The sequence below is a fragment of the Vigna unguiculata genome, chromosome 4 (genome assembly GCF_037176805.1).
Source record: "Vigna unguiculata cultivar grain cowpea cultivar isolate G323 ecotype 2 chromosome 4, ASM3717680v1, whole genome shotgun sequence".
Lineage (NCBI taxonomy): Eukaryota > Viridiplantae > Streptophyta > Magnoliopsida > Fabales > Fabaceae > Vigna > Vigna unguiculata.
In genome coordinates, this window is record NC_140795.1 from 29,972,125 (window position 1) to 29,998,498 (window position 26,374).

Below are 26,374 nucleotides of genomic sequence, written 5' to 3' on the forward strand. Positions count from 1 at the left end.
TCAAAGCTCTCAAAAGGTCAAATCAGGTGATTAATAGAGTAATGAATGCGTACCTTTAATTATTGGGGTCCACGTGTATTTATAGAGTATTAATTACGTCTGGTTATGCTATGGGTCGGGTCCTGGCTTGGGCCTTAGCTTGGGCTGCAAGTGGGTCTGAGCCCTAACTCAGGCCCTAAGGTGGACCAATTGAATACTAAGGGGGCTTTGATTTTGTTAAGTGTATTGGGGTTGTCGGCCTAAGCCGACTACTTTCCTTTGTGGTTTGTGTTGCTCATGTGCTGTATTAGGCAGATTGTTCCTCTAGGTATTTAAGTTACCGGTTTAGGCCGGTTAAGCTTAGATTAGTCCGGCCTAGGCTGACTACTCGAATTCTTTGGTACATAGGTATCATTTTATTATTATTCTGTCAAGTTGGCTTGGTGTGATACAATCACTTTATGATATGAGCAAATGAGGAGTTTGATGATGATACATCTCTGACAAAAGGAGAAATTGATCCTGATTAGGTTCCTAGTAATTATTCTGTTATTCTGTCAAGGGATAAAAACTCATGTGGTCTATAATTGGTTTGTATATATTTTATTGTTACACTTATTTTCTTTTGAAATAACTATATATAATGTTTATTTAGTAATACTATAAATTTATCAATAAAATATTATAAATGAGGGTCTTCATTTCAAAAGACTTGTTTTAAGATCCAATAATTTATTATATAAAACAGTATAAAACTTTTAATATATTAATATCTCTACACTTTCTTATAGTTGTAGAATCATTCCGAATTTTATAGCAAAATCCTATTATTTAAGCAAAAGAAATAAGGAAAAGACCATTCAATCTTACAAAATTTATCTAAAAACAGTATAAAAATTTAAATATATTGATATCTATACTTATCTTATAATTTTTGTCTCCAAAATAGAATTTAAAAACATTTAAAATCTCCACGGTATTTAAGATTTTTTTCTTTTTAAAAATTTATAAAAAATAGTACATATATTATATTATATATAATTTAAATGTAACAAAAATTTCATTGTCATCATAATATCATATAAATAATTTAACATCATTACTTCTATGTTTTAATATTTAAATTATAATTTTCAAGATGTGATAAAGTTATTTCTTTTATCTTGGGTGTGAATAGAGGAATGGTGGATTATCTTGTACATAAAAATGAATGGCGGAAAATCTTATCTCTTACGGTGGCACATAGTTACATGCAAACAATTTTGTTTTGTATTTAATAGTCTTTTGTAAATTAGTTTCTACTGAATGTTTCTCGCATGAACCCTAAAATCTGCGCAGGTTTCTTGCGGTGACCCTAACCCTCCTTCTTCTGCTACCATCCCCACATCTTTTTTTTTTCTTCTTTTTTCTTCTTTTCCTTTTCTTATTAAGAGGTTTTGTTTTCTTGGCGCAATTTTCTATAAAGGTAAATAAATGGATATTATGAATAATTTCACTCCATTCATTTTTGTGGCTAATCCTAAAAGTTGTGCATGTTTTTTCAACGTAACTCTGACTCTAAGAGTGTGTTTGGATAGAGTATTTTAATGAAGCAATTCATTTTTTCTGAAGAATTTATATTTCTTTGTAATGAAATGCTTTGTTTGGATAGAGAAATTAAAAATCATTTCAAATGCAAGAATTTTTTTGAAGGATTTCAATTAGTTAAATTAGTAGAAATTCAAATACCCTCAACATAGGTGGAATTTGAAATTCTTCTCACTCAACCTCACATTCTAGACGATCCAGACGGGCACGATGACTCGGACTTACCCGACGACCCGGACGGGCCATACAACCCGGACGAGCCTGATGACCTGGACAGACCTGACGACCCAAACGAGCCTAATGACCCAAACTAGCCCTTCCAAATCATTGAGCCCGATGACTCGCACGTGCCCGACGACCGGGAAGTGCGGGACAACGCGGACAGGCCCGACGACCCAAACGAGCCCGACGACCTGGATGAGCCGACGACCCGGATGGGAATGATGACCCGAACGGTCCTGACAATCCAAACGGGCCCGTCGACTCGTACGGGCCAGACTATCCAGACGGGCTGTACGAGTTGTCAGGCTCGTTCGAGTCTCGGGTCCGTCTAGGTCGTCGGGCCTGTCTGGGTTGTCGGACGTGTCCAAGTCGTTGGGCCCATCCGAGTTGTCGGGCTCGTCCGGGTCCTCGGCCCCATCCTAGTCATCAAACTCGTACAGGTCTTTGGTCCCGTCTAGGTGTATTGGCCCGTCCGGGTCGTCGAACCCGTTTGGGTATGCGGCCCCGTCCGGATTGTCGGGCTCGTCCAACTTGTCGGGCCCGTCCATGTCTTTGGGCTCGTCCAGGTCATCGGCTCGTCTTGATCATCGGACCTGTCTAGACGAGTTGGACCAGGCCATATTGACGAACTTGACGGCACAATCGTGCAGTATGGGTCTTCAGGCCTCTAGATCATTAGGTCACCGAGCATGTCTGGGCTTCCCAGTCGGTCCAGCTCGAGTGGGTCGTCGGGTCTAACCAATCCGGTTGCGTAGTTGGGTCTGCCCGACCCATTTAGGTTGTCGAGCATGTTTCCAAATTTATCATGAACTCAAAACATAATTAAGCGTAAAATAAATATTGTTAAAATTAAATTTTATCTCACAATAAATTCAATTTTTTTTCCAAACAAAAAATTGAAATTTCAGGTATTTTAATTTCCTTATCCAAATAAGTTTTAAAAAATGAATGGAATTTAATTACAAACAATTCAAATACAAAGAATTTCAATTTCTAAGCATTGTTGAAATGCTCCATCCAAACACAAGGTAAAAGTCCCTCGAGATTGGTGGAGTTAAAGCTGTTTCAGATCGGAGGAGCGTTATCAATATTCTGACTTGGTGAGCTTTCTATTCATGGAACGAGATGATTGCTTTATTTCATTTCAGATTTAGAAGCTGTTAACTAGTTTTTTGTTTTTTGTATTTGATAGATTTTTTCTCATTATCATGTTTATAGTTCTTTCACCTAATAAATCCTAAATTCTAAGTTAATGCTATAAATTTAAAACCTTATCTTTAGAGATGGCAAATAAATTCATCCCCGTGGATATTACCCGAACTCGTCCCCGTTTTGATGGGGAATCCTCGCATTGACTGGGTATGGATATGGGTATGGGGAATCCCCGATTTTTTCAATTGGGTATGGGGATGGGGATGGATATATCCCCGCCATAATACTCGTCCCCGCCATATCTCCATCCTCATTTAAATTATTAAAATATTCACAATCAACTAAGTAACCCTATATATATATATTCTTTCTATTTTTTATTTCTTCTAAGTATTTGGTTTGTCATGAAACTCATTCGCATCTCCAATATATTTTTTTATCTTATCATAACTTTTATGTAATTATGTTAAAATGATGTATGTGAGTTAAAAAAAATTTATGTCTAACATTTGAATACTTCTATTATTTTTTAATATTTTTATTTGTTGTATATTTTCCTTTCACATGAGAATGTTTAATACTCACAATTTAAGTGTTTAATAGCATAAACATTTCATTTACCAGGTAATATAAAAAAAATTACTTATTATTATTATTTTTTTGTTTCATTTGAAGAACTCTTTTATTTCGCTAAAACAATTTTTGTTATTTCTCAACCATTGAGTATATATGTTGATATTTGAAAAGTTTTCTTAGATCTCTAAGATGTTTTTCGTCTTATCATACCATTAATTATACATTTGATTTTCTTTGTGGAATTCCTTCCAATAGTCTCCAAATTGTTTATAAGACACACATTTGTTAATTTTTTAATATGTTTATTTTTCTTTATTTTCATCATATAGAATATTATTTCGATAAATTTTATCTAATTATTTTTTATTTTCTAACTCATTACAATCATACTTTAATATTTTCAATATAATTGTATAAATAATTTTTATTTACTACAATATAAAAATTTAATGTAATTGCCATGAATATTTTTTATCACCATCCAACATATATTGGAGTTTAAAAGATACAAGATCTATGATAACATTTTATTATGTTTATTATTTGTTCTTTGCGTCACTTTTTATCAACCATTGAGTATATATATTGATATTTGAAAAGTTTTCTTAGATCTCTAAGATATTTTTCATCTTATCATTCCTTTAATTATATATTTGTTTTCCTTTATGTGATTCCTTCCAATAGTCTCCAAATTGTTTATAAGACACACATTTGTTAATTTTTTAATATTTTTATTTTTTGTTTATTTTCATTATGTAGAATACTATTTCGATAAATTTTATCTAATTATTTTTTATTTTCTAACTCATTACAATCATACTTTAATTCTTTCACTATAATTGTATAAATAATTTTTATTTACTACAATATAAAAATTTAATGTAATTGTCATGAATATTGTTTTACTACCATCCAACATATATTGTGGTTCAAAAGATACAAGATCTATGTTAAAATTTTATTATTATATTTATTATTTGTTCTTTGCGTCATTTTAATCAAGTGATGTATTATAACTTTTATTAGTGTATAAAAAATAGATTCATTATAATTTAAAAAATTCAAGTAAACAAACATTTAAAATATATTTTTCCTTTTATATTTTTTTTTAAAAATATTTTTAAAACTTATCAACTAGGTTTCATTAATGTTTGCAAATTTAATAAATGTTTTGGTTCTCATTAAATTTTATTTGGTATTCTAATATAAAATGTAAACAATTATAATTTATTTCAAAGTATTTGATATCGAAGAAACAACCATACTCCTAATATTGAATATTTGATAATATTATGTTTCCTTTACCGTAATTTTTTATTATTTTATAAAAATTAATTAAAATTAATATTAAAGTAGTAAAAAAACGGGTACGGGTATGGGTACAAGATTATACCCGTTACCTGGTGGGGATGTGAATGAGATAAAAGTTTGATACCCGTTGAGTTTGAGTATAGGGATGCGGATGAATTTTTTTTACAGGGATGAGTATGGGATAGTGAAACCCGTCCCCGCCCCACCTCGTCCCGTTGCCATCCTTACTTATCTTCAAGTGACAAAATTTGTAATACTTTGACAAATATATTTTTTTTAATGTATTTTATAGAAAAATCACAAAATTGTAAAAAGAATAAAAATATGTATTTCTACTCATATATTGTTTATTCTTTGTTAGATACTGTAAGGTGAATACGTTTTTTAAATTTGGTATTTTTGTAGTCAAAGATAAAATAAAATGATTTTGGGCTTGCTACGTAGAAATAAAACAGAAAAAGTTTTAGAAGTGTACTAGGAAGTTTTCTAAGAACAAATATATTGTGTTAAAAAATATCTTATCAGATATTGGTAATGAGTTGAATGGGGAAGAACCCAAATATATGTGGCAGGAGAGATGATGTCTCTACCATAGAAATTACAAAATATCCTCAGTTAATTGCTTCCTATGTCCTTTTTTCTTCTTACATATAATTGTCATCACATAATATAAACATATTAAATTGATGAAATGAATGTTTTTTTTAAATAAAAGGATATCTACTTTTCATTTAATTTAATAAATTTTCAAAAAATTACTAAACAGAATTTTAATTTATCGTATGTTTCAAATAATTTTAGATAAAAAAAAAGAAAAGTAAAAGAACAATTTAAAAGGAATAGAAATAAAATAATTAATGAATAAATTAAAAGTTTGTGAACTAACATCGGTATTCAAAACTAAAACACAAAAGACTGTTGCTATAGTGCAGGTTAGTCACGCTTATAACACAGGTGGTCCAACATAAAAGGAGAGGGTTAGGGGTTACGACCTTTAAAAACCCTAACTCATAAGAGACAGTCATTTGCGGCGTTTATTCTTGGAGGTGTTATGAATATGTGTGGCTGTCTTGCAAAAGTATGTTGTTCTCTTCTTTTTTTTTTTTCTTTCTCTTTTTCTCTATTTTCTTCCTTCCTTCTTGCTCTAATGTTGGAGGTGTAGTTTTGCTCTAATGCATGTCACTTATTGCGATATTCGTTTACCTCTTAGAACTTTCCAATACCGTCTATCACTTATTTTGTTTTACCTTTCCTTCCTGCTGTGAAAGTACTGTGAAGGAATGGTTGACTTCATCTCGGCTTATTTTCACTGGAATGAAATTCTATCACGCCTCCTCTTGGTTCAAAGAACTTTTCTGCAGAGGTATTTTTCTTTTTCAACTCCTTTTTCATCTTTACATTTTATAAACAGTGTCTTCAATTAGTGTGCATGCTTTACTTTGTCACATATTTTTGATTTCTTGTCTTGTACTAAGTCATTGGTATCCCTCATGAGATACTTTATCTTATTTAAAATTGTTTATCAAGCTGGATACGTGTCCTACTACAGCAAAAAGACCACCCACTTTGGTGATTTTTGTATGTTTCAACTATAGTTGGAAAGCAATGGAATTTTTTACACACTTGCAATGCAAGAAAAAAACTTAAAATTTTCTAAAAACTATGACTAATATTGTTTTTGTAAATGTGAAATGTTCCAAATGTCAGCTGAGATATCCTGGTATAAAGTACAGTACTTGTATATATGAATATGTTTTCTTGAATGATGATTTTCCTGTGATGAATACAGTACTGGTTTCTTATATCGTAATCTCAAGGAATCTGGTTTCATCCAAACACGGGAATGTGTTACAGCTTTTGGAGTTTTGTAGAGTGTTTGGAAAGGCAAAGGAGTGAGTTATCCCTTTAAATTCTTGTTTGGGGTTTTTTCAGTAATTAATTTTCTTTAGATACTTGAATTAATGTTTCCATATGGATGATTTTGTTGTAGGTCTCCGTCCTTTCCTACTAAGGATTTGGAGAAATTAATTATGGAATCACATCTCATATTAGATGATTTTCCTCTAAATTGGCTAAACTAATGATTCTTCTTTGTGACGAGACTTTGAATACCGAGTGAGTATTTCAAGTACACACTAGTGCAGTGAGGGCTTTTGGCCCCGGTTACTTTCGTGATTCTGCCTCGGTTTTAGAACCGAGGCATATTGGGGCGAGGCCAAAAGGCACTTCCTTTTGGCCTCGGTTATCACCCGAGGCCATAGCGTCTGTTTTCTGCCTCGGGTCTGAAAGAACCGAAGCCATAGCGTCTGTTTCATCTTCGCAGTGGTGGCTATGGCTTCTGCTGCTGTTCTGGCTCATTCTCGCTCACCGTTGCAGTGGTGATGATGACGCGCTGTTGTAGTGGTTTCTGCTGTTTCGCATGGATCTGTGTGGTGCGAAATTGCACGTCTGGTGAAGATGACTCGCGCTCCCATGGTGGTGTTGTGTGAGGGTGCGCTGGTTTCATTGCAGGTGCTGATGGCAGGTCACGGTGGTGCGAGGTGTTGCCATGGTTGTCACTGGTTTTGTTGCAGAGAACACAATGCATTGTGAGGTCCGTGAATGGTGCAGCTGCGGTGGTGGTGGTGGCAGCGAAGTTCGCGCAGAGTTTTCGAACTGACCCGCATCGGGAGGTGATTTGCAATCGGTGAACCTGGACAGCGCGACGGAGGCGACGACGCACGACTATTGATGGCAGATGCTGGTCGGCGACGGAGGCGGAGCGTGATGGTGGTGGTAGAGCGAAGAAATTCGCGCAGAGAGAAGAGAGTTTGGGAGACGATGAATAGTAGTTAGGGTTCGCGAATTGGGAATTTTAACAGACTTTATGGCCTCGGTTCAATTAATAACCGAGGCCAAAAGCCCCCTTTACTGCCTCGGTCCTTAAAGAACCGAGGCCAAAAGCCTGATGCTGACTTTATGGCCTCGGTTCAATTAATAACCGAGGCCAAAAGCGCCCTTTACTGCCTCGGTCTTTAAAGAACCGAGGCCAAAAGCCTGATGCTGGTGGCATTTTTGAAAATTTGAAAACTGGGCTGCCTTATATGCTTCGGTTCATTTGTAACCGAGGCCTAAAGCCCCCTTTATTGCCTCGGTCCTTAAAGACCCGAGGCCAAAAGCCTGACGAAATTGCAAAAATGCCACCGCCTCCTTATAGGCTTCGGTTCAGCTGTAACCGAGGCCTATAAGGCGAAGTAAAATGTCAAATCTGCACTAGTGACAGTTAGAAAATATATATATTTTTATGTATTCTTTCGTTTAATTATTTTCACATTTAAAGTGGTTGAAAACTTGCTTAATATGTCCAGAAAACTAAAGAGATATATTAAAGATGAAAACTCAAGATATGCAAAAGGAGTGAAAGAAGCAAAACTTAAGATTGATGCAACTAAGGAAAAGGTAATAGAAAACAAGGTGTTATGGTTTTTTTATATGGATTACTATTGCTGTTACGGTGTGATCATAATAATTTTGTGTGCATGATGTGTACAGGTAAAGTGTCTTGAACGGAAGTTGTGGAATGAGAAGGCAAAAGTTGTTTCTTCAACTGTGTCTCCCTTTCCAATGGAGGAAAAAATAAGAACCGAGGTTGATGAAGCACACGCTGACATGCTCAGGTTAAAGAGCACAAAATTCATGAGCTCATTTTTGTGATCAATGATACATTATTTGACTTATGCTTTAGCAAGTTTTCTAAACGAAAGCAACATTCAGATATCAAAATAGAAGATGAAACTGCAACTTCACCTGAAGAAAGCTGGTCTGTTTATAGTCCTGCAGAGATATCAAAATATATTTCCTCAAGGTGAGTTCTTTTCTTAAATTTAAGTGGATTGTTCTTTTCAGATACTTTACATTGTATTTCAAAATTTGCATTTTTATATTTTGTCATATTTTGTAAGAACTTTGATATACAGTTTTTGATGTTCTATTCGGATGTTCTATTCGGATGATACAAAATGAAATGATTTTTTTGTCTTCTGTATATTTCTAATAGTTTCAATTTAATAAAAAATTTTAAATTTTTGCCTTCACCAATTGTTAGCTAGAATTTTATTTAATAAGAATTTTATGATTATTAATTTTTGTTGACTGTTCAGCGTATCATCACACATCATTAAAAGAAATTAATAAATACACGAATAACCATGCATAGGTAAAAAGACGTAAATTAAAATATTTGATTTAGAAGGACTGTTGAAAAAAAAATTAATGGACTAAAAAGGTAAAAATGATACACAAATTAAGAACATAAAAAGTATGTAAATCTACTTTTTAACTAAAATTGTTCCTGATAAAAAACGATTAATGTTTGTTTCGGCTTTTGAAAGTTTATAAATGCTGCAGTTTTAAAAAATGTTTTTGAATGGTAGCCTTTATTTTATTTTCTTATACAACGAATTAGTTTAAATTAAATTTTGTTTATAGTTAGTTTTTGATTTAGTTATTTACCATGTTTTCTGATAATTTTTTTTTTTTAAATGTATTCAAAGTTAAACACGAAATTAGTTATAAAATATAAAATATGAGTATTTGGGTATGACTTTCTACTGACGGAGATTCACTCTAAAGAACACCATCTTTACTTAAAGGTTAAATCATACATTTGGTTTCAATTTTCGTAAGTAAATTTGAATTTGGTCGTTTAATTTGTAAAAATTTTAGTTAGGTCCCTAATTTTGATATTTTGTAAGTCTCTTCTGTTAAAATGGCAGAAACGACATTTAGAGTATAGTGACATAGAGATATGAAACTAAAATGTGTCATTTATATGTAAATGCATTTGAAAACAGTTAAAAATTTTCAATATAAATGTGTAATGAATCATCCATAAATACCCCATTGTTCATCATTCTGCGTGGGGGTAGAAATGTTGTATGGGCAATGTTCATCCTGCAATGTTGGGGGAAATCAAAACCCAAGTGCCACTACAAAAAAAAAACTAAATTGCAGAGGTTTTAATTTCGTTTAGTGGAGGTTTTTACCCTCCACAAAATAATTTGCAGAGTTTTTCAAACCTCCACAAATAGGTTCCCCACAAGTTATTTGTCGAGGTTTTCTACAACCCCTAGTACCAGGTTTATATTGTGGAAGTGTTTTAATGGAGGGTTATAACCTCTCCTATTCATGACTATTATTTTGTGGAGGTTTAAAACCTCCTTTATTTCCATAAACCTATTTGATTCCAAATTTCCTGTTTTTATTTTTTTTTTGTGGGGGTTAATACCCTATTCAATTTGAGGATTATACTGTAAAAGTTTAACCTGTTTTGTTTGTATTATTTAATTTGTGGATTTATTACTGTATTTTTCTTCCATTATTCAGATCTCATAAAAAATAATATTTTGTTTGTAATTAGAATTTCCTATTATACTTGACAATGTATGTCACCATTTGAGGTACTTATATTTTTATATCAACAATATTTTGATTAGAGGGTAGGAGCAATGTATAGTGTTTCTCCTAAAAGCTCCTTATTTCTAATAAAATACACTATATCACTATAAAAATCACCAATAACAACATAAAAAGAGTAGTCATGATAACAAATAGAAGGTAGCTTTCTCATTAAGACAGTAAAGGTCTTTGGGGCAGTTTGATCTTTTTAAACAATATTAAAGTGCTGACCTACACATTTAAGATATCGCTATTTTCCTGGTATAGTTGCTTTCAACATCATGATCTCTATCCCATAAGAAAAATGGAAGCAAACATAGTGATAATAATAATAAGATTCTTCTAAGCCCATTGATTAAGTTGCACCATGTTAGGCTAACAAAGATGAAGAGGCACAAAACTAAGTCATGTAGTAGACAACAATACAAATGGAGAAATTGTTTCCCATCTGAGTTTTGGACAATAGAAAATAAAGGCTCGACGGAATTAGTACTAAGAACCCTCCACTTACACCAATACAAGAATTGTTGTCCAATCAGACTCCACTTGCACAACCCTTGCATCCACAATGAACTCACTCAATCACCTTCTCCTCCCTAAGTTGCTTTGGAACTCTGCAAACACAATATATTTTCTCATTTCACAATATCAGAATGAAAATGGGTTAACTTAATTTTGGACAATCTTGACTTTATAATGTTGTTTTTGATTAAAAGCGAGTTTGAAGCAATATGATTTATGTATAAATTTAACCCATATGAACAAAACCAGTATGCTTATTTACATTAGAATCATGTTCATGTGTAATCACAAATTTCTCTTTGAAACATATATAAGATGCTTTTCAGAACAAGTTTACAGATGACAAAATCATGGTTAAAAGTTTGAGAGAAATGCAAGCATGCAACCTAAAGCAATGTAGCAGGATGTGTAACTTTCTCATGGTTTAATGTGGTATGGAAGAGTACTAGCTCAAGTGGTTGAGAGTACTTTAATTGTGTGAGAGGACTTGGGTTTGAGTCCTATGTATGCCAATTGTGTGTATTAATAACATCCCTAAGGAATATTTTACTAATATTTAGATAAACCATTTTCTACTATACACATAAACACTAAAGAAGCCTAAAATTAAAGAGATGATTAAGCCTTCAATAACAATAAACACTAGGGATATAATGAATCTATGATAAAAGAAATAGAAAAAACAAAAGCTTTTTCAAAAATAGAATAAAAACATATTATATTCATTTTTCTTATGATTATGGGAGAAAAATGATTGTACTATGTGTTTTTTCATAACTATCTTTTAATTGAAACTTAATTGTCATTGATTTTTTTTTTATTTTAGTAACTCTTAATTTTTTATTTTTTAATTAAATTATGATAAATTATTTTTCAATCTTAAACTTAAAAAAGAGATAGATATATTGATGAAGAGTAGAATAATATTTTATTTTTTAAAGTGATAAAAAGAAAGTTCTTTGTGACGATAAAAACAATTCAAATTCAATATCTTATCTTTACGTATCCTGAATCATGATACAAATGATCATATTGTTCAATTAGAGGAACATGCTTTATATTAATTCTTTGGAACGTGTTTATATTTACATTGAAAAATAAATAATTGAAAATTTTAGTTTTGATTCAATTATTGATGAGTTAAAAAATTTGAAAGAACGAAGGACAATCCTTTGTATATGTGTGATTTCTTGTGTAGGTACGGTTATACTAAATTATTTATTTACTTTTATTTTTAATGTATTAATGACAATAATTAAATATATAAATTTTGAATTTTGAGTATATTATTTTGACTCTCCCAAAATTATAGGTCAAGATCTGCCACGCTTCTTCCACTTAGCAATTAGTTAGGAGGTAAAAATTTTGAAACTGTATCAATTTGAAGCAGATCAAGCTTCAACGATAGCAAGACAATGATAAATAAAACCCCTTGGTCCCAAAAGATCAATCCTCTTACAGGGAATCCTCGCTAGTTGCAGGTGTAATTACATTAAGGATTCACAAAAATTTTCACATAGATTTGGATTCTCTCATGTGAGATTTTCGTATGAAATATTAATATGGACAATGCTGTGTTCATCTCCAGAAACCATGTTGTGTACCTTTTCCTCTGTAAGTGATTTTTTGGCTTTGCTTTTCTCCGTTTTCTAACGAGTTTAGAGTCTTCTATCAACAAAAAAGGTTACAATAGTTTTAAGTTACACAAAAGCTTAAATAATTCTTTATTTCCTTTTCACATAAAAACTTTGTGAAAAGTTCATTGGACAATGATATTGTCCTTCTGAAAAGATTGGAGATGGTGCAACATTCCGAGCTTGATAAGATAAATGGAACCTAAATATGCCTTTGATCCTAAATTGCATAGTGGAATTGACAACACAACAGATCTGCTGGAGGAACAAATCCTAAATTTTTTAGTTTACCCTAAACAATTTAAATAGCGACCTATGACTACTAGGTCTAAAGACGAGGACCATTTTTTTAGCCTAAAGATGAAGGTCATGCTTTACTAGAAATTGCATACATTCACTAATGACATTGTATGATCAATCATACATTTTAAATGGTTCAACGAGGGTTTAAGTTTAAGAATGTAGTGTGAACCTAATATACAGCTGCAGTTTTATCAAGATTTACATAGATGAGCAACAAATGGCACTTGACAAGTGAATAAAACAAAATAACAGTAACTATGATCTTATTGGATTTAGCCAAAGGATACACAATAACTTCCATTACTCTTCCCCAAAAATGATTTGGTTGCCACCTTACTCTCTCCTATAGTAATATTCACTAGTGCAGAATTCTCATTTTACCTCGCTTTATATGCCTCGCTTGGCCAGGAACCGAAGCATATAATGGCGCGGTGGCATTTTTGCAATTAGAGCCAAGTTTTAGGCCTCGGTTCTCCAAATACCCGAAGCCAAAAAGGGGTATAGGCTCTGGTTCGCCCAAAACCGGTGCCAAATAGTGGTATAGGCCTCGATCCAGTAAGACCCGAAGCAAAAAAGTGGTTGGACGTTAGCTGTTTGGCCTCGGTCCAAGGAGACCCGGTGCCAAAAGGGGGTCTATGGCTTCGGTTCCCCTAACAACCGAAGCCATAAGGTTTATTTAGGGTTCGAATTTCGCGAACCATTTTTCTTCCCCGCGCCTGCGCCTCTACAACTCCTTCCCCTCGCTCTCTCTCTCGCGCTCTCTCTCTCTCTCTCCGCAAAAATGGTGTCCTTGCAGCATCCCACCGCTGGTGACGCTGGTGGAGTTCACGACCGGAAGCTCTGGCAACGACAACAAGGATTTCTACGACGTGAGTCTAGTGGACGGTTACAACGTAGGAATGGGAGTGAGGGCTACCGGGGGAACCGGTGACTGCAAGTACGCGGGGTGCGTGGCGGACCTGAACGGCGCGTGTCCGGCGGAGCTTCAGGTTAGAGCTTCGTGTACCCATCGAGGCCCGATAGTGTGGTTCTGAAGGAGTTTCCCCTGAGGGTTCCTGCAGGGAAAACGGTGGCGCTGGTGGGAGGAAGTGGGTCGGGAAAATCCACTGTGATATCTCTTCTGCAGAGGTTCTATGACCCGGTTGAAGGAGAGATACATGTTGATGGTGTGGCGATTCAGAGGTTGCAGCTGAAGTGGTTGAGGTCTCAAATGGGGTTGATGAGTCAAGAGCCTGCACTGTTTGCGACGAGCATTAAGGAGAATATTCTGTTTGGAAGAGAAGATGCAAGTGAGGAAGAGGTTGTGGAAGCTACAAAAGGCATTCAAATGGAATCTGCCCTAGACTGCGGCTCCTATAAGTGATGATTGCGGAGATGAGGTGGTGGAGAGTGGATTGCCGTCGGAAGTGAAACTGGGTATATGGCACCGGTTTTGAAATAACCGAGGCATAAAAGTGGGTATATGGCTTCGGGTGATAACCGAGGCCAAAAGGGGTACATTTTGGCCTCGTCCTAATATGCCTCGGTTCCAGACCCGAGGCAAAATGTGAAAAATAACCGGAGCAGAAAGCCCTTACTGCACTGGTGATTTCATGCTCGAAAAAAAAAGAGGCATGTACCTCAAGTAAAATTCATGATGAAACATCATATCTCAGATCTTGGAACCTTTTCATCAAGCTCAATTTGAAACCCTCAACTTCTGCATCCTCAAGTGAATTTGGTACAAACCTAATTACTGAAACGGCCCCGACCTGATGCATGGATGCTAGAGCTTCATCTATAACAATGAAGTAATTTATGTCAATAAAAAAGAGACAAAAAAGATTAGCACTAGCAGTACTATTTTGGTTTTGCTTTTGCACATCTTTCAACCTCATAATGATAATTTGAACCGAGTTATTGAGTTCTTAATAATAAAAAAATATTGACAAATATAATGTCCCAAAGTAATGGACAAAATTTAAGTTATCTTTCATCTTTAAAAGTCCATATCTATTGAATAAGGACGACAAACTGAATATTGTACAAATAAATTAATAAAAAGTTAGTAAGTAGTGGTTGAGTACTTTTGGTGTATTATTTAGAACAACAAAAGCACCATCGGTCTTAAATCTACCTCTCTAAGAGAGCATGAACATAAGTATCTTTTAAACAAGTCTACACAGAACACGTAAATAAAAATACTTAAGAATTATGATTCCACCTGAGTGTAATAGTGCATTACAATTTGACAATACAACCTTTACCGTAGTTAGGAGGTAAAAAGCATTAATACTAGGTTTTTATCAGTTTCTTGAAGCAGAACTGTTATTTCTCATCTTAAACGGAGAGGCAGTGTTGATTGCTCTCTTCTAACCAAACCAACAGGTTCAAAACCCAACTTTGATGCTGTTGAAATGAAGACTTACACTGTTTGTCCGAAGTTGACTTAAACATACCGAAGAATTTCAATTCACTTTATCTTCTTATTTTGTTCACATAAAATAGGCAACAGAGCAAAATTAACCTTAATGTTTATCTCCTAGAGAAGTGAATAACTATCGATAAGGAATCTCTTGGTAACCAAAAATTCCAGGTGTACCTTGACTCTACAGAAGCCACTGAATCACAGCCACATGTTGATGTGATCCCAATAAGGCTTATACCATTAGGCCAACGCCTAGGCCCATTCTTTTAATTTCTTTTATTTTTAATTAAATAAAACTTGTTCTAATTGAATATTTTTGTTAAATGCAGCCCATTTTCAAAGGTGTCAATTGATATTGGGCTTATGGCCCAATTCTCACCTCAGCTATGTTTCCAATCAACATGCACACATAGTGGGCAGAATCCTTGCTCCAGCGGCCCAATGATGGCATCATACCATCATGCTTCTTCAAATTGATTCATCCGCACACCAACGCTGATCTGGAGCAACCAATTCTCATGCTTCATCGTTATTGGGCTCAAGCCCAATCTGCATCAACGGGGTTCCAATTCCTTCAAGTGTCCAGAAGTTACCAACGCTTCCAGCCAATTTCCTTCCAGGCATGTCCATAGTTGTGCTAGGGTTCTGTTTCAAAGTGAGAAGCCCAATTTCAGCAAGCAGAGATTGAAGCCCATTACCGTCAAAGCACAAATCTAGTTTGACGCCCCTGGTGTGTTCCAGCCACTAGTTTCTTCATCCCGCGTTGGAACCAGCATTTATTGTCCTATGTGCATCACTTTATTGGGCCTGAATCCAATTGCTTCAGCGGCCCAATGTTTTTCCAATGCAACGAAACAGATCTCACCAACACCTTCATTGTGCTTTGCCATGCAACCCTAACTGCCCTTCTCATTTACGAAGGCCAACCCTCTGCTAGGGTTTCATTCTCAAACCCTCTTGACGGCGTGCAATATCTTCTTGCGTTCGTGCGAGCCTCACACCTTCCATATGTAGCCTTTAGGGTTCTGTTTAGGCAGCCAATATTTCTCTCGCTGTTAGGTCCATGTTAGACAGTGTCTATTTGTTGGTTTTCCGGTTGTCTCTTCACCTATATAAAGGCAAGCCAATCTCATGTAATAGTTAGCTTTGGTGAATGAGATATTTCGGTAGAGATCACTCCCACATTCGTCAGGTCACCCTAAACCCTAGGTTAGGTCCTTACCTACTCGGGTTGCCCCAAACCAGTGAGATTCGAGCATTATTCACCGATTTTAAGCCTTCCGCTGCGTTTTCCAGTCGATTCCACCGAACCATCAAAGATTGGAGGCCGTTCTCTAGCGAACAAAGCACATTTCCGCTGATGGCCTCATTAAGTGGTATTCAAAGCCAATCGGTTCTCGGAGTGTTGCAAGATAAGTATTCACGCCTTATCTCTACTGTTTTCTTCTTCAATGTTTGCTTCCGTCTTGTTTCTCATTGATTGCATTGTTGCTCTTTGTTGATTTTGTGTTGTTGTGGTTTGTTTCATTGAAATTGATTCAAATCTGTTTGTTCCGAATATTCTTGAATCAATACTGTTGATATCATGTCTTAAGCTGCCTAATATGCCGTTCACATGCATGTCTTAGGTTTAATTTCTTTTTCTTACTTAGCTTTAATTTTTTTTTGAATCATGTTTTGTCTTAGGTCATGTTAGTTGCTTTGTATGTCGCTAATTCCATAGATGTGTACCTAAATTGTGTTTTGTCTATTGTTTCATCACTGTTCAGTATATGTTTTAATTTGGATGCGTAGTTTCATGTGTATGTTCTAGAGTTCTTTAATTGCTAGTAGATCAATAACAATTTTTCTGCAGTGCATTTTCCACTGATTCATGTTTTATTCATGCTATTCCTGTTTTCATATTGTTTTCCAGTTCTGTTCTAGTTTCAGTTGTGATGTTTTTCACTGATAGTAGTTGATTATGTTGTTCCTTGCTGCTGTTTTCCATTCACTGTTACTTGTTATTCACATCTTTGCTTGAGTCTATGTTTTAATCATTTTGCTGGCCAAGGATTGTTGTGACCAAAGCATTTAGTGAGCATTCCATCATAGTGAAATCTTATTCATATCAAAATTTATGTGTGGAAATGCAAGCTTGATCACGTGAAAGCATAGATTGCATTAGTGTTGTTTTTATGCCAATTGCATCTGGTGAAGTGTGGATAACATTTTCGTATCTGCTCGTTGCTATATCACATATTTGACTTCTGTGATTAGCTTTAAAAGATTAGTTTCTCGGCCATGTTGTTCTCTCTGGATTTAGTGATGTCTCTTGCTAATCAGTTCTGGACCATTACTTTATATAGTTTTACTCGTCAATTTGGATCTGGATTAATGTCTGCATGCTCTAACTAGACTCATATTCAACTATTTGAATTCAAATACTGTTGAACTTTGTTGATATTGGCAACTGCATTTGTTTTCATTATGTGTCTGCTTAATCACTATTTGTTGATCTGTGATTATCATAGATTGTGTCTCTTATCATATATCTACAGTTCCATATATCTGCCCTGTTGTGCTGGATTTTCATTTGATTTGATTTCAATTTAGTATCTTGAATTAGTGATAGTTTGTGTTATTGAACTTACTAAACTCTACATCAAACTGAGTTATTTTGTTTCAGTTTCTGTTTTGATTCCATGATAGTAGTGTGACATTATGATGCATTGTCTGAAGCTTTACATGGCAGATTATTCATATATGTGATGCAATTTTTTTTATGTTGACTGTTGCTTCTTACTGCAGTGCTGATTTTGGCCATATTCATTGTCTTGAATCAGTTTGAGTTGGTATCTGTCTATTGTTGTTTGATAGTTTCCATTCAGCACTTGCCTTTTTTGCATGCACTGTCTGCGATTTCTTGTCTTGTGTGCTTTTCATCATTGTTTTTGAGTTGAATCATTTGAATCTGTCATATGCCATTGACCATTTGAATGGAATTGGAAAATTGCTTTGAAGTGAACTGTGCTTTAAAAGATTAGTTGCATATGTGATTTATGTGAGTTGAAAGCCAATATGTGGATAAGAATATGATGTGAAAATCTGCCTTGATAGATAATGTTTGACTCATTTGAGTGAACACAAAGAGAGAGAAAAACAAAAGAGAGCACGAGAGAAACTTGAAAAGCTTCGAGAGTTTGAGAGCAAACTGCAACATTCTTTTCTTTTGTAATTTCTATTTTGATGTCACGGACTTTGTGTAAATTTTTTTCAGTTTTATGTTTCTTTTATTTGCTTCATTTGGCTTAGGTGGGAAAATGCTTTAGAGCAATCCCATCCTTAGCATTTAATTGTAATAGTTTTTAAACGTGTAGTGTGAGATTCAAGGGGTTCCAAAGGCCACTTGAATTTTCACTTAGGATTTTCGTCTAGTTTATGTTTTCAGTCTTTATGTTTTATGTTTTTATGCTTTCAATGTCCAGGTTCTGTTTTACGTGCTTTGTATGCTTGTATTTCTGTTTTAGGTCCCGTGATATCTAGGTGTCATCTGTTTACCACCTAGTTGACCTTCTTTTGGTCTTTAGATTTCACTTTCTTCACACACTTTGTCAATTTTTTTTCATACAATCTGTTTCATTTGTATTTTTATTGAGAAATTTTGTGAAAGCATTTTTTAGAGATCTTTGGCTAGGAAAGGCTTGGTTCCTAAGCTTGTCCATGTGACTCACCTCCCTTTCCTGGGAGTATCTCTAGAAATCTTTTCCATTATTTTCTCTTTAGAAATTCATTAACTTCTTTTTGAAAAACAAAATTATTTTGCTAAAATTGTTTCAAAATGAGTTTTTCTTCTTCTAGCCGTGTGCATTTAGGTAGGCATAGTAGTGTGTATTTAGATAGGCATAGTAGTCATGAGTTGCATCATAACATTCATAATGACATTTCATTCTTTGGGGAAGATATAGGACCAATATCATTTAGAGATTGGATGTGGGATACTGAGAAATTGGTGCAACCGTTGTTTAGTAAATATACTCATCTAGATATTCTTAGGCATGTTACATCTAAGTTTGTAGGACGCGCATTTGATTGGTGGTAAGAGAGACAATATAATGTGAAAAAGGGGAGAACATCATGCATCAATACATTTTATGACTTAAAAACATGCATGTGGAAACATTTCATTCCCCCTTCATTTAGGATCACTGAAGCACAACAAGCTAGGATAGAAGACTTCATTGACATTGGGGATGCATTCATCCAAAACATCGTTAAGTTTTCTAGACTAGAAAAAGACTTTAAACATAATTTGGACTTGCTCTTGAGTGAACAAAGACAGAGAGAAAAATACAAGAGAGAGCAAGTTAAACATCAAAAGCTTCGAGATGAAGAGAGAAAAAGAAGAGCATGAGAAGCTTTGTGCTCAACGAGAACAAGAGGAAAAAGAGATAAAAGAGAAGAAAAAAAGAGAGAAAGGAGAAAAGGCTAAAGAGGAGACTCTAAGAAAAGCAAAAGAAGAGAATGAGAGAAAAGACTTAGCAGAAAGAGAGAAAATACGACAAAAGAGTGAGCTTGAAATACAATCATCAGTGGTAGAGTTAAAGATCGTTTCAAAAGCAAAAGGGGAACTAATTGTTAAGGATTTGGTGTTCAATCCTTCACCAATCCCTTCCATTATGTTCCAATTTTCAAAAGGAGTTCTTCCATCTTTCAACTCTATTCACTTTGTCATTAAATCTTTTGTTTTGTTTCCTTATCAAAATTTTTGTTCTCAATCTCATTCCTTTATTTCATCCTCCTCAACATCTTGTGTAAAAACAGACTTTGACTCTAAAATTCTTTTCACAAATCATTTTAGTCAAAGTGTCACACATTCTTTTTATGAAGTGGGCCTAATATCATCTTTTTCAATCTTCAAAAGCCCATTTTCACAAATTTTCCATTCAATTTTACTGCTTGGTCATTTTGATTTTACTTCAATTTTATTTGATGACTACTGCAGATTTGTTTTTGATCCTGGTGGACTAGTCACTTTCATTACTGTGGGCCTTTAATAACCCTTTAGATCTGAGGACCGGTCCTCTTTAAGGGGGAGGGGATGATTGATCCCAATAAGGCTTATAGCATTGGGCCAATGCCTAGGCCCATTCTTTTTAAGTTCTTTTAATTTCTTATTTTTAATTAAATAAAACTTCTTCTAATTGAATATTTTTGTTAAATGCATCCCATTTTCAAAGGTGTCAATTGATATTGGGCCTGTGGCCCAATTCTCACCTCAACCATGTTTCCAATCAACATGCATACATAGTGGGCTGAATCCTTGCTCCAACTGCCTAATGATGGCATCATACAATCACGCTTCTTCAAATTGATTCATCCGCACACCAACGCTGATCTAGAGATCCCAATTCTCATGCTTCATCGTTATTGGGCTTAAGCACAATCTGCATCAACGGGGTTCCAATTCCTTCAAGTGTCCAGAAGTTACCAACGCTTCCAGCCAATTTCTTTCCAGGCACATCCATAGTTGTGCTAGGGTTCTGGTTCAAAGTGAAGCCCAAATCTAGATTGACGCCCCTGGTGTGTTCCAGCCACTAGTTTCTTCATCCCGCGTTGGAACCAACATTTATTGTCCTACGTGCCTCACTTTATTGGGCTTGAATCCAATTGCTTCAGCGGCCCAATGTTTTTCCAATGCAACGAAACAAATCTCACCAGCACCTTCATTGTGCTTTGCCGTGCAGCCCTAACTGCCCTTCTCATTTACGAAGGCCAACCCTCTGCTAGGGTTTCATTCTCAAACCCTCTTGACAGCGTGCAATCTCTTTTTGCGTTCGTGCGAGCCTCACGCCTTCCATATGTAGCCTTTAGGGTTCTGTTTAGGCAGCCAATATTTCTCTCGCTGTTAGGTCCATGTTAGACGGCGTCTATTTGTTGGTTTTCCGGTTGCCTCTTCACCTATATATAGACAAGCCAATCTTATGTAATAGTTAGCTTTGATGAATGAGATATTCCGGTAGAGATCACTCCCACATTCGTTAGCTCACCTAAACCCTAGGTTAGGTCCTTACCTACTCGGGTTGCCCCAAACCAGTGAGATTCGAGCATTATTCACCGATTTTAAGCCTTCCACTGCGTTTTCCAATCGATTCCACCGAATAATCGACGATTTGAGGCCGTTCTCTAACGAACAGAGCACATTTCCGCCAATAAATGGCTTCGATGGCCTCATCACATGTGATGGAGGGCCAGAGTGACAGAGAGGGCGTAACGAAGCTGAATCGCAGAGTCACTGATTCGCTACAAAAGAGGCTACAACTGAGGCTACGACGAAGATGGTGCGACGAAGACGGGGAAACGAACAGCGCGACCGAGATGAAGCGACAAAGAGAACGCCGATGGAGATGGCGCGACGAAGACGGCGCGACGGAGATGGCGTGACGAAGACGGTGCAACGGAGATGGTGCGACGAAGACGGAGCTAGCGCGACGAAGATCGCTGCAACGGAGGCTATGACTTTGCTTAATAGCGGAGCGAAATCGATTGGCACTCTGAACTTAGGTTTTCGAGTGAAAGGGAAAAATTCATTAAGTTTTATGATTTGGGAGGGAATACGTGAATTCACTCAAAGAAGAATGTGTTGCAATCTGCGGAGGTCATAAACCTCCTTAAAAAAATAAAAAACTCCCTTCTATTATCAACTTCTATAAAATCTATCATAATCAGCCCATATGATCTTTATTTGTGGAGGTCTTTTTAACCTCCAAAAAATGACCCATGTTATATATATATATATATATATATATATATATATATATATATATATATATATATATATATATATATATATATATATATATATATATATATATATATATTTGTAGTTTGCATCCTTCTGTGGTGGAAGTGGCTTTATAGATATGGGTGTAACAATGATGTGCTATTGTGGAGAGAAAGGAGCTTTGAGAATTGCGAGAACATTGAAGAAAAAGGGCAAAAAATTTTGGGGCTGCCCTAAGTATAAGGTGAGTTACATGGAAACTTTGGTATGAAGAAGCTCATGGTATTATGTTTCTTTATTTTTTTTCCAAAACATTCTTCATTTTTCTGATATTGAAGCTAACATAATTTGTTATTTTGGAACATAGTAGAAGTGATAAATGTGGTGGGTGCAATTATTTCACATGAAGACAACCCCTCCTTAACTAACTCAGCTTGAGGCACACTATCTTCAGTCTCCATCTCACTCATAATGTCCACCATATTGTTCTCATTACGACCACCTTCAATAACATCTCCATCATGAGAAAAATATTCCAACATCTTTATAATTTCTGGTTCACACATCTTATGCATGACACACAGATGAACCTTACCATTTAGCCTAACTAAGGTAACCATATTCATGGCCCCACGATCATCACACAAAATCGCCAACCTATCCTTCAATACAGAACCACCTTTCACACAGTACCATAGTTCATTCTCTCCCATATACCCCATCTACCTCAAAATACTCACAACCTCAAAATAGCCCCAGCGATCAGGGTCACACGAAAGTCTAGAAACCCCACCCTCATATTTCAGTTTACCATCATTAACGAATTTCCCTCCATGGTGAAAAATGACGTCAAAGTTGTCGTCCCCCATGATGCACAAAAATATATAACCACAAACACCTATACAATAACGCTAAACAATAACCAAACAGATAAGGAAAAACAACAATCAAAGGGGGACCACAAGAGGAACACAAATTCGAACATGGTGGTGGGACACACATCGAACTTTGATAAAGTTACAATATTTAAACCTAAAATACCACATTCATACTTCGCTTTCGCAATAAACAAATAATTAAACAGTGCATGCCGACAAAAATGGGAACTTGGAGCTCAAATAAATAACTCACCTGACAACCCTCTGCTTCCACCGAGATCGCAATTCCACTAACAACACCTATAATTCCAGCTGTTCGAACGCGAACTTTCCATGATTGTGATTCCACGCAGTCGCGGTTCTTCTGCAAACCCCTTGTTCCCCCAATTTCGTCGACGAACACAAACCTTAAATGCAGCTTATTGTGCCACTTCACTGTTCAGTTCAGTCTCATATCTCCACGTCATTGTGCTTAACGTCGTTTCTGCCATTTTAACGAAATGGGCTTCATTGATACAAAATATCAAAATTAGGAACCTAGTTAACACTTTTAAAAATTAATGGACCAAATTCAAATTTACTTACGAAAATTAGGAGCAAATAAATAATTTAACCTTACTTAAATAAGTGAGTTCAAATATATACAAATTTAATAAAATATTTCTCTTTTCTCTGTTAGAAATTATTACATGATTCACTGCATTTTTAATATAAGTTTATAGGTTTTAATAAATTTAAGATCTACTATATATATGATTAATTTATATTTAGAGTATCCACTATTTTTAGGACATAAAACGTTTTGTTTAATTAGTGTTCTACCTGTATATTTGAAATATATTTAGTCAAGTAACTAATTTTAGAAATGAATGTGTTTTCAATACTCTTGAAATGGTTTATGTCATCACATAAGTTAAGATATAAAATATTCAGCAAATTATTTTTTTTAGAAGAAGAAGAAGAAACAGAGGACAAAAGAAGAAGCAAAGGATCAGCGAACCACTGTCTTTGTGGACGCAACAGGTTTAGGTTTTCAATGAATCTTTGTTTTTGATGAAAAACGTTTTTCTGTGCCTCTTCTCTGAACCAATGAGCTGAATTACGATGGGACCATAGGCGACTATGCAATAACCACTGCCTTCCAGATACAACATATTTAGCGTTTCAATGAATCTTGTTTTTGTTGAAAATAGTTTTTCTTTACCTCTCCTCTTAACCAATGAGCTCAATTGTGACCATAGGAAGCAATTTACTATGCTATGTTCATATCTAAGGTGAATTCAATGTGCAGACTATATGTTGGTTCATATCGTAGGTTTTTTGTGCAGTGATTCTAATGTGATCCCAATAAGGCTTATAGCATTGGGCCAACGCCTAGGCCTATTCATTTTAATTTCTTTTATTTTCTTTTATTTTTAATTAAATAAAACTTGTTCTAATTGAATATTTTTGTTAAATGCAGCCCATTTTCAAAGTTGTCAATCGATATTGGGCTTGCAACCCAATTCTCACCATACAAAATCCGTGAATGGTGGGCTGAATCCGTGAATGATGGGTTGAATCCTTGCTCCAGCGGCTCAAAGATGGCATCACACAATCACGCTTCTTCAAGTGATAATCCGCACACCTCATGCATCTGCAAAGTGGCAGCCAGGAGCAGCGTCAATTGGGCCTGCACGTAGCAGCCCCATTCCTTTAAGCGTCCAACAGATCACGTCATTTTTTGCGCCACCTGATTCAGTCTTCAGCGTGTATAATGAAATTGTTTGTGCATCGGTTGATTGGGCCAACAAATTATCTAGCTGCAGCCCAAGTCATCCTTCCCACCAACACGACAATGCCCCGACCCAACCCTTCAGCAACCCTACTAGGGTTCCAAATTCTCGTATCTTCCATTTTTGCCTCACGCGTTTGAAACACCTAGTCGCTAGAGTAGTTCCTTCAACCATCACGCATACATCCGCTTCTGTCTTCTTTGGGAGCGCCATTGGGTTCATTTCACTTTGCCCACCCAAGCCCCTTTTCACACGAGCCCAAATCCTTCCAACCAGCTTTTCTTCACGAGAGAAGGGCGTGCTGCTAGGGTTTATGAGAGAAAACCTCTCTTCCCCACAAACTAAGAAGTGCGTCCTCTGTTAAGGTTAGGGGAAACTGTTAGGGTTTGTTTCTGTTAGGGTTTGCTTCTTCTCCCACACGCGTTCCTCCCGTGTCATTTAACGACATGTTGTTAGTCGTTTCCTTCTGTTGCTTTCTTTTCTGGTTGCCTTCATCTATAAAAGGCAAGCCAACCATTTGTATCGATTAGCTGAGATGAATGATAAAATTTGGTTGAGAACACTCCACTTTCGTCTCTGCTCAAACCCTAAACCTCGTCGGGTTTACCAATCCAGTAAGAAGCCTGAGAGATTCGAGCGTTCACTTCCATATTCGATTACCTGCTGCGTTTTCCAGTCGTTTCCACTGAACAAACGACTACCGGAGGTCGTCTTTGTCGAACGGAGTCCATTTCCTACCGATCAACGGCGCCGATGGCCTCATCAAATTCCAACTTAGGAATTTCGTCATGTACCTGGAATCCATATTCATGCAGAATGAACTCAACACGGACCATAGGCCGAAAGCAATTACAGATTCAAACGACATGTAATGATAGTAAATATGTAGCATTAAGTTTTTGAATCTGAATTTTGTTTGTGTTTTTTATGCACACAAGGAATCACATGTAGGAAGATTCTGAAAAATTAATATGTTTTCTTAAAATATATATGAAAAGTTATTTAAAAAGGTTATTTATAAGACATAGTTTAATAGTTCAATTCATTGGGTCTGTTTGAATGACAAATCGATATTGTCGTATTTATTAAAACTTATAACTTTGTCACAGTTTAAAAGTAAAGGGAATTATCTTTAATATCGACTTCTGAATAATATAAGTATCACAACACCAAATTTAACTTTTCGTATCTATTTTTTTTTTATATTTAAAGTTGAAAACAATAAAAATTTAACTATATTTAGTTTGATTGTATTTCTTGAAACTTATCACCAAACAATAATAAAAGGGATATTACAATTTTTTATGAAAGCACAAAAAAAGAAACAAAATCTAGGGTTATTTTTTACTCTTCCATTCATTCCAACTCTGCAATTTGGTCACTGTTGCTTCACTTGGGATTTGTAATTGTGTAGCATAGATATTGTCAACGGTATTCAGCTTTTTAATAGCACTACTTTCTTTCACCGAAAACACTATTGTTTTAACCAATGAAAGAAAACATTTTACTTGAATGTTGCTATTGAATGTGCATATTGAAATTGTTTCCTTGTAAAAAGTAGCAAAGATTAGGAAGATGAATAATGTTAGCCTAATGGCCAATGACTAATGTAACCTTCAATCTACTTTACAAGAATCATGCATGTGTATGAAAAATTTTTCGCTTATTGTTACGATGACAAAATGTTTTATTATTATTATTATTATTATTATCTTTTTTATAAACTGAATATAAATAATTTTTTTTTAAAATTTGTTTTATGGAATGTTTCTCTTTTATTTGACTTTCGCCTTGAGCTGACCCTTTTCGAAATTTGCCCCGGTTCGACA

The 26,374-nt window shown here is 35.3% G+C and overlaps 1 protein-coding gene and 1 long non-coding RNA gene across 3 annotated transcripts; both read left to right on the forward strand.

The window, feature by feature from the left end:
* The first annotated feature begins 5,765 nt into the window (after positions 1 to 5,765).
* LOC114181572 (uncharacterized) lies at positions 5,766 to 8,885 on the forward strand. 2 transcript variants are annotated; one of them, XM_028068061.2, is made up of 5 exons: positions 5,766 to 5,905; positions 6,096 to 6,190; positions 6,617 to 6,719; positions 8,175 to 8,265; positions 8,359 to 8,880. In XM_028068061.2, exons 2-5 carry the CDS (start codon positions 6,142 to 6,144, stop codon positions 8,518 to 8,520), a joined length of 405 nt encoding a protein of 134 aa, XP_027923862.1. In that variant the 5' UTR covers positions 5,766 to 5,905; positions 6,096 to 6,141; the 3' UTR covers positions 8,521 to 8,880. The 2 variants fall into 2 exon arrangements, with proteins under 2 accessions (XP_027923862.1, XP_027923863.1); XM_028068062.2 differs by lacking the exon at positions 6,617 to 6,719 and having other exon boundaries at positions 8,359 to 8,885.
* Positions 8,886 to 15,396: 6,511 nt separating this feature from the next.
* Positions 15,397 to 25,576, forward strand: LOC146887008 (uncharacterized). The gene is made up of 2 exons (XR_014994625.1): positions 15,397 to 23,793; positions 24,233 to 25,576. It is a non-coding gene; the product is annotated as an uncharacterized LOC146887008 (long non-coding RNA).
* The last annotated feature ends 798 nt before the right edge of the window (positions 25,577 to 26,374 follow it).